Source organism: Arachis hypogaea, chromosome 12 (assembly GCF_003086295.3).
Source record: "Arachis hypogaea cultivar Tifrunner chromosome 12, arahy.Tifrunner.gnm2.J5K5, whole genome shotgun sequence".
Classification (NCBI taxonomy): Eukaryota; Viridiplantae; Streptophyta; class Magnoliopsida; order Fabales; family Fabaceae; genus Arachis; species Arachis hypogaea.
In genome coordinates this window covers 104,819,583-104,829,197 of record NC_092047.1, presented here as the reverse complement: position 1 = coordinate 104,829,197, position 9,615 = coordinate 104,819,583, and the positions used below count along the sequence as shown (strand labels likewise).

Below are 9,615 nucleotides of genomic sequence, written 5' to 3'. Positions count from 1 at the left end.
ACGGTGAGATAAGAAGTTTTAATTTTGACTTCAAAATTATGGGAATGTGAAAGAAGAATTTATTTGAAAAATAATACCGAAATTGTTTAACTATGACATAGAAATTTCTTATTTTGATATCGAAATATTTTAATAATGACATAGAAATTTTTTAACAGTGCCCTTTCTAACTAAATAATGTACTTTTTTCATTATTGAATTAGTTGGGAGGTATTGAATTCATATATAAGTGATTTAACCAATTTTATCTCATTTTTATAACAAATTAATATATTTTTTTATTCTAAAATATATTTAAATGTATTTTGTTGATTGAGTACTGGGACTGACAAAAAAGAGGCAAGTGGAAACCTTGACCTCTCTAGCTTTAAAAAAAAACTAATAGTAGTAAGTTATTAAGTATGATTTAGTTTTTTTTAAAAATATATTTATTATTCAGCCTAGTATAAATAAAAGTCCAGTACAATCCAAATATTATTAATTTTTAATATCTAAAAAGTAGGTAATAACAATAAAAAAATTGAGAAAAGATATTGTTATCATTTTTTTTAATTGAATAAAACCTTTCAAATTTTATAAAGTAAATTCTTTTTCTTCTTCTTCCTGTCCTTTTTGATTCGTTTGGTATTAATTTTCTCTGTTTCAATTGTTACAAGTGAGAGATCTTTTTCAATTATGAATATTATGAAAAATAGACTCAAAAATAAAATGAAAGATGAATTTATTGCTAATTGTCTTTTGATTTACATTGAGAAAAAGATTGCTAAAAGATTTGACATAAATTCTATTATCGATGAATTTTATGATATCAAGAATTAACGTGTACCATTTCATTAGTAAAAAGTCCATATATTTTTTTTTTATTTTAAAATATATTATCTATCAGTATATTTTTGTAATACATCTTACATTATATAATATTTCTGAATGTTTTAAACTAAAGTTTTGAATTTATGATTTTTTAAATATTTCTTGTGTCATTTACTAAAAATTTATGTGTCAATTCTAAACTAAATGATGTGTTTTGTTATTACTGAATTGATTGTATGGTATTAAACTGTACAAAAAGAGGAGAAGGAGGTGGATGAGTTTTGAGTTATTCAGAATTTATGAGAAAATAACACTTAGATTTTTTTAACGTGAGCATAAATTTTTTAATTTTAACACCAAAATTTTGTAACTATAACACAGGTTCTTGTGAAGAGGGTGAAACAAATTATTAAAATTTTTTAATTGTAAAAGAGGAGGAGGAGGAGTTTTTAATTGTACAGAATTTATCAAAAAAATAATACTGAAATTTTTTAATTAACATAAAAATTTTTTTTACTTTAACACCAAAATTTTTAAACTGTACCATAGAAATATGATAAATTTTTGTATTGTTAAACTAGTGGTGTGATATTTAACTAAAAAGAAAAAGAAGATGTAGATGATGATGACGATGACAATAATAATGACGTGATGATAATGAAGGAGCAGGAAAAAAAAAAGAATAAATTAAAATGAAAAAGAAAAAGTAGGAGGAAGAGGTAGTGATAGTAACGACCATAACAAAAACAAAGATGAGAAAAAAAAAAAAAAGAGAATAAGAAAAAGCAGGAGTGGTAGCCATTATCAGCTGCTAGTTTTGAACGGCTCAGGAACAAAGAAAGATGAGAAAAAAAAAAAAGAGAATAAGAAAAAGCAGGAGTGGTAGCCATTATCAGCTGCTAGTTTTGAACGGCTCAGGAACAAGCTCAGAGTTGTGCCAAAGCACACCTTGAGCTTGAGGGGGGTATTGAGGATCACTCTTTCCAAGCAGTTAAAACCGAATCTGCAAGATAGTTAGGGTTTACTGTTTTGAATATTATGTTAAACCTGTTTGGTATAAAGAGTAGCTTTACCTCCTATTTTGGGGGTTAGTAGAGATTTGTCTCAAAATATTGAGTGCACTCAAAAATAATAGTTAGTTAGTTTTCTCTGGTTAAGAAGAGTTCTTCCCCTCTGTTCACATTGCAATTTTCCGTTCTTTGTTCTTTGTTCTTCTTTCTCACTTCTCTCAAGCAATCTGTTTTGAGTTTCTATATAGTATCAAGAACCAATTCTCTTGTTCACCTTCATCATGGAGATTACACTCTTCGATTCTACCACATTGAAAACTTTCTCATCAAACTTTGATAAGCTCAATCAAGACAACTATAGCACATGGAGCCACACGACAATGCTGACGATTTAGAGTTTGTCAATGGAAGATCACCTATACAGCTCCAATATTCAACCACAATTTCTTACAGATGAAGCAACCAAAATTATTTTTGAATCTGAGAAGTACAAGACCTGGAAAGTTCAAGACTTGACTCTTACTAGTTGGCTGGTTGAATCAATGACAAGCAGCTTCAAAAACAAGGTATGCCTATAGCTCATTATGATCATCTTCCGAATACAATAGAGGTGGAGGATTTAGAAGAGGTCGTGGAGGCAGAAGTAATCGTGGTGAAGGAAGATTTAGCTATTCAAATAATTATCCTAAATGTCAATTGTGTGGAAGGCAATGATGTGTTGCGTGGAATTGCTTCCATCGATTAGAACCTGCCTTAAATCCAAATTCAATGAACAATTCCACACCAATGCAGATCCCTTACAGCAACACAACCCCCCTCCACCATCCTCAAATTTTCACCAACCAAGAGCATATACATTTCTCATCCTTCCTCAGTCAATGAAGTTTCTTGGCTCCCAGACTCAGGTGCGAGTCATCATGTCACCATAGATCTAGGAAATCTTCTTACATCTTCAAGAAACTGATAAACTATTTGTAGGTAATGGGTCAGGTATTCCAATTACACATTCTGACTCCTCAATTCTTTATGATCCTACTTCAAATGTAGCTTTTAGATTAAAGAATTTACTGCTTGTTCCACAAATCACTCAAAATCTATTGAGTGTATTTAAATTTGCTGCTGATAACCATGTTTTCTTTGAATTCTAGTCTAATTAGGATTCCAGGAATCTTCTCCTACAAGGTGTGTATAGATATAGAACTTACTCTTTTGATGCCCTTAGAGTCCCTAACAATCTGTCTAATAATTCAGTATGTGCCTTAGATAATAAATCTGTGATCAACAATTTTAATTCTTAGAATGCTGTTACTCACAACACTATACATGTACCTAATTAGTCTTTAGATTCTATTGCTTATTCTACTTCTAAATGTAATCAAGATCAAACAGTTGAACTATGGCATAAAAGGTTAGACCATAGTTCTCTTAAAACTGTAATAGATGTTCTAAATAAATACTTTTCAAATTCTGTTTCTCATTCTGTTGCTACTCATGTATGTGAAATGTGCCCTCTAGCCAAAATGCATAGATTGCATTCCTCTTCAAATGATACTGTGTATGTAACACCTTTAGAGCTTGTTTTTGTAGATATTTGGGGTTCAACCCCTGTGACATCAAGAAGTGGGTTTAAATATTATATTTCATTTGTTGATGCACATTCTAAATATACATGCATATTTTTTCTTACTAATAAATCTCAGTCACTTGTTGCTTTTCAAAATTATGAACAATTTATTGAACACCAAACTAGACAGAAAATAAAGGCATCGGAATCTGATTTAGGAATGGAATTCATGTCACATGCATTTACTAACTTTCTTGCTACTGAAAGTATACAACATAAAAAATTATGCCCTTATACTCATCATCAACAAAGAAGTGTTGAGAGGAGGCATAAGCATATAACAAAAATGGGCCTCTCTCTTTTAAGTGCAGTCTATATTATTAATAGACTTCCTATAACAATCTTAGACAACCAAAGTCCATTTAAGGTTCTTTTCAAACATCAACATGATTATAAGTTTTTTAAAATCTTTGTATGTGTGTTTTCCTTATTTAAGGCCTTGTAGCAAGACAAAATTCAACTACAAATTTGAACCATGCTTATTTCTAGGATATGACTCAAATTATAAAGGGTATAAGTGTATGGCACAAAATGAAAAAAATTATATGGCCAGACATGTTATTTTTCAGGAACATACCTTTTCATATCAGAAATTGTTTGCTAACAGACTTTGTTGCAGTGAATCTATAAAGGATACTCCTAGCACTGGCTCATTTTAGATACAAGTTTCTAGACCTACAGTTGATACACCAACACCACAACTTACATGATCACCAATTCAGTAATATAAGCCTCTTACTGATGACTCTGACAATGAATCAAACAATACAAATCCCTCTTTAAATCAACCAGCAACTCATTAACAATCAAATTTGGAGATTGAAGACAACAGTCCTCAAAATCAAAATATAGAGATTGCAACACCTGACTGTCATACCTCTTCATCAACTAATGCTGCTCTTTAACACGAGACTATCCCTATAAGTTCAATTGAAATCAGATTGCCTCTATTGTCAACAATTAATGCTCATCCAATGACAATAAGATCAAAATCAGGAGTAAAATCAAAAGCTTTGGTTGTTCAACAAACTGATATTGTAAATAATGTTCCAAGAAATGTGGCTGAAGTTATGCAATGTACTCATTGGAAGTAAGCTATGGATAAGGAGTTTAGTGCTCTACAAAAGTGCAAGACTTGAGGGTACTAGTTGACAGCACCACCAGTCAATACTATTGTAATCGAAAGCAAATGGGTATCTGCAATAAAGAGGAATCCAAAAGGAGAAATTCTAAGGTATATGGAAGGTTAGTTGGACAAGGCTTTCATCAAGTGGAAGTCATAGACTATGAAAACATTTATAGTCCAATGGTAAGACCTACCTATGAGATACTCTGACTAAACCTTTATCTCTAGCATTGTTTCAGAAGTTCATATTAAATTGAGTCTTGGATATAAATCCTACCTCAGTTTGAAGGGAGTATTGAGAGAGTTTAAAATGTTGTATGTTAGCACTAACTATAGTAATTAGTTTGTTACAAGTTAAATTAGAGAGTGTTATAATTTTCGATTAGTTAGCTCTAACTAATTGTGGTTCAGCACTAATCTGACAAACTCTTCTATCAGTTTTATATTCATTTTTAGTTTGCTTAATACTCAAGAAACTTTCTCTACTTCATTGTGTATATTACTGCCTTTTTTTGTTCTTCTTTTCAATTTAATTCAATTCATCAAAGTCTCTTAGACTCTTGTATGGTAAGTAAGAAAGAGAGCGTTTGAAGAAGAAGAAAAGTGCTTTCAAACAATAAATAGTGCATAATATGAAAAACAGTTATAACAATAAATTGTAACCTTTTTTGCATTTTATTTTATTTACTGTTATGTTAGACAAGAATAATTTTTATATTTAAAATGTGAAAGTAATAAATTATTATTTTTATCCTTGAAAATGTAAAAAATAAATTTATAAATAAATTAAACTAATTTTATATCTATAAAAAAATGAATAAATTACTATTTCTATATATGAAAATTTAGAAAAATGATAAATCTATCCAAAATTAAAGTTAACTATAAAGTCTTTTTGTCCAATAAAGACTACTTTTATGAGTACAAAACTAGTTCTCTTGGTGTAATTTGCAGCGTTTTGAATTTACCTAGGTACAAAACTAGATTACAAAACCATTCAATACACAAAATTAAAATTGGGCGTGAATTCTCCCATAATATTTATACTGTTTTGTCCTATGTTTGTATAAATAACAACGTTTGCCTGGTTGATATGCATGCAGCAGGAGTCATGCACGCCTGTACTCATCTCCACAATCTCCAATCACTTTAAGCAGATCCTTTCCTTTTGCTGAGGCTTCTTTTATGCTGTTTACATCGTCTTCATCCAGTACAAGCGAGAAGATAGCATTGCAGTCATCAATATGATCCGACAACCCAAGTCTAACACCAACCATTGATCCTCCTACTGCAGGCTGCAAATTTGGAAAGGAACAAAATAACTGTAATATGAATGTCTGCCAAAGATTTTGAATTTGAGCTGAAGACTAAATCAACTCTACCTGATCTAGAATGTACTTGACGGCAACAGTTGGGATAGAAACGCCGTGTTTATTAGCTACTTGTTTAAGCGACCTTAGCAGTCCCTGGAACAAACCCCATCCTCCCCAAGCATCTATCATCTGCCACATGTTCCGAGTGCAGATTAACACATGAATACAACTATAAATGTAGATAGTTAAACTTGGTCGCGAAATCATACCCTTTTGTACTTTTGAAGGGAGGGAGTGTTTAATGCTGGACCAGCAAAGGGAATAGATATGTTGGTGTCAAGGAACTTCTCAGACAGAAGACCACCCATTACCGTCCCATACCTGCATAAAAACCGACCACTGATGAAAAATTGGTTTGATTTCTTATGCTTTCACTATCATCTTATATTTGAGAAAAACTATTTTCTGCTGCTGAAATTTAACTTCATGCTAATACTATTTCTTTCATTTCAGCCATGAAATGTTAAAATACTTTGTGAACATATTAAAAACATAGTTATACAGATTTCATGGGAACTTCACATAAAAACGTAGTTCTTAATATTGCAGTTGAGTCGTTAGAAGAGATGAATGTATGATGGATTGTATGTGTTTATGTAATTATGTGGGTGGTTGAACGAGAGGGGGTTAGACAAACGTTATAAGTTTGACTCCTGAAAGCTGACAAAGCTCTGCCATTCTCTGTTGTGGACGCATATCAACAATTGAATGTTGCACCTGAAGTGAAGTAACACTGAGAATCACGCACCATCAAACTATTAGAGTAACTGAGAAAAATAAACAAACAAAGCACTTGGATTTACCTGATTGCTTACAACAGGAATTTCATTTTCTAGAATAATTTGTAATCTCTCTGTATCAAAATTTGTCAAAGCCACTGTCTTGATCTTACCTGTACAGAGCTAACTAAAGTAGTTTGATCAAATCATGAGATATGAACTTACATAGGGACCATTAACCGCAGCTCAGAAACAAAACTAACCTTCATCTTTCAAATCTGTGAGGTGTTTTAGTGCATCAAGGTAGCCAGGATTTGAATAATCCCACCTAAAGACAATAGAGGAATACATTTAGATAATGAGAATGAATTGCTCATTTCGACAACAGAATATGAAGATAAGATATATGACTCTTCATGTCAGAAAATGTTGATGGCTGAGTTTGCCTCAAAATTTAAGAACTGTAAAACGATGACAAGAATCTTGCAGAGAGTGATAGTCAGAATTCAGAAAGTCAAATAATCACACTTGGGAGAAGATTAAATACCAATGAAACTGAAGCATGTCCAAGGAATCCACATCCATTCTCTTCCTAGAAACATTAATGCTGTCACTAACAAAGCTTCTTGTCATCTTAACTGGCGGCGGTACCCATTTAGTGAGACTGCAATAAGTGATAAAATGACCAAGACAATAATACCTTCGCTTATTAAATCACCAATATACCATTGTATAGTAGGATGGATATAATGAAACATAATACAGAACTCAACTAGTGCTTTCTTCAAGCCGAAAAGGACTTGAGAATAGAATATCAAGTCACATAGCAAACTCACCCTCTGACCTTCTCCAAGAATTCTGGTGGACGCTCACGACGAACTCGGTTGATGAAAATGCCATATAGATCTTCAGCAGGCCCATCTGCAAAATTCGAAGAACACCAACATGAGAAAAACAGTCCTCATCACAAAAACCACCGCATGTTTGGAGAATCCACATCCATAACATCTATAATGATCAATTGATCACATCCCAAATTAACATGATCAACCAATCAAAGCACCAAGTTGCATACATATATCAGCCATATCAAAAGTGGTTAACCCAGAATCAGCATATCTAAGCATAGCATCAACAGCACCATCCCTCTCAATTCTTCCCCACCCACCACTCGTCTGCCACATCCCATTAACAACGCGACATATATCCAACGCATCCTTCCCATTCTTCACAACAATCCTTCGCTTATCCTCTGTTAGCACACACTGGCATGAACTCGCATGCTTATATCTCCTAGCCCTTACTGTTCCATTCCCACTGAAAGTAAATTTGCTCAAAGGAAGCCGCATCAATAACTCAGACATTTCCAGATTGCTTCAGTGACTATAGCAGTATCTTCAGGCTTCAGCACTCAGCAGGAATATGAAATAGGTAAGTTCCTTTTAAGTAACTTGTGTTATTAACTCCTAACAACTAAGCACAAACAGAGCCACAGGATAATATTAATATATTCATATTATGTGGCTACCATATCAGCATGCACATCACTTATTTTATGTGGCTCCAAATTTTTTACGTTGCCTTTACTATTACCTTTTCCTTCTTAATAATATTAATATATTCATATTATGATTTATTTGAAGCTATACAATACATTAATCACATATACTGCAAAATGTCCGCTATGCATTGCATAGTTCAAAATTCAGCTTAACTAAAGTGCACTTTTTTAACCATTGATTAATTAATTAATTAGTAACTCATAATCAGATTCAGATGGAAAACAACACGTCAGCAGAGAGAGAGAGAGAGAGAGAGAGAGAGAGAGAGAGAGTATAACTTACAGTGATCGGCCATGTCGAAGGTGGAGAGACCGGCGTCGGCGTAGCGGAGCATGGCGTTGACGGCATCGTCTCGGTCGATACGGCCCCAGCCTCCGCTGGTCTGCCACATTCCGTTGAGGACTCTGCATATGTGGAGGGAATCGTTGCCGTTGCTCAACTTTACGGTTGGATTGTCGGTCGTGGTAACGGAACAGCAGCGAACAGAGTTTGCGCGCGAACTTCTCCTGGTGGTTCTAATGGAAGATTTGGAGCACGTGGTAGTGAAGAATAGGGTGTGGTGGTGGTGGTGGCTGACTACAGCTGCCATTTCAAGAGACTGAAACAGAAACGAAGAGGAAGATAAGACTAGTAACCAAATGTCACAAAGACACCAACCACTCTTAGACGGCTTCAATAAGTTGGAAGTGCCACAAAAACCATCAATAAACTTTATATTTTTCATAAATAATCAAAAAATTATATTTAATAAATAATTTATCTATTTAAATATTTAATTCGATTTTTTTTTGCAATATTTAAATAAATACTAGTTTTATTTCCCGTGCAAAGGAATTTAAATTATAATTTTAAATAAATATTATTCAATAAAAATATAAATTTAATTATTATAAAATAGTTGATAATATATATTATTATATAAATAATAATATTTAATATGTAATTTATTAAGAGTTAATTTATTTTTTAATTTTTTTAAAGTATAGTATGAGAAAATGAAAGCTTTTGCATAATAATGAAAGAAAGATGTGCCAAAAATGAAAGCTATCAGTTCAGGGGAAAATAAGGCTACAGTTGGTGAGAGGAAGAGGAAGAGAAGGATTAGACATTGGTGATGAGCTCCTTATGGGGGTCTTTTATCTCCTGAATGCCAGTGCTGACGACGAACTTTGCGGGTTTTTCGGCGAGCTTCTGCTCCTTCCACTGCTGACCAGTGGAGGCAAAGAAAGGCTTCATCTGCTTCGTCATGCTCCCATACTTGATTGAAAATCGAACAGCACCCTGTCTGCCGCCACCAAATACGCTGCCGTTATCAGCTGCAGAATCTCTCCCCGTCAAAACTACGTCAATGAGGAGAGGAGAGGGGAAGTATTAAAGAAAAGAGGTAAGTT

General features: G+C 33.2%; 1 protein-coding gene across 2 annotated transcripts; it reads right to left on the bottom strand.

Annotated features, from left to right (window-relative positions):
• Positions 1-5,433: 5,433 nt before the first annotated feature.
• Positions 5,434-9,331, bottom strand: LOC112728018 (uncharacterized oxidoreductase At1g06690, chloroplastic). Of its 2 annotated transcripts, none has more exons than XM_025777992.3 (9): positions 8,507-9,331; positions 7,499-7,583; positions 7,210-7,326; positions 6,926-6,990; positions 6,747-6,835; positions 6,581-6,660; positions 6,153-6,264; positions 5,953-6,072; positions 5,434-5,865 (listed from the first exon to the last, which is right to left on the bottom strand). In XM_025777992.3, exons 1-9 carry the CDS (start codon positions 8,946-8,948, stop codon positions 5,680-5,682), a joined length of 1,296 nt encoding a protein of 431 aa, XP_025633777.2. In that variant the 5' UTR covers positions 8,949-9,331; the 3' UTR covers positions 5,434-5,679. The 2 variants fall into 2 exon arrangements, with proteins under 2 accessions (XP_025633777.2, XP_025633778.1); XM_025777993.3 differs by lacking the exon at positions 8,507-9,331 and adding an exon at positions 7,738-8,152.
• Positions 9,332-9,615: the final 284 nt, after the last annotated feature.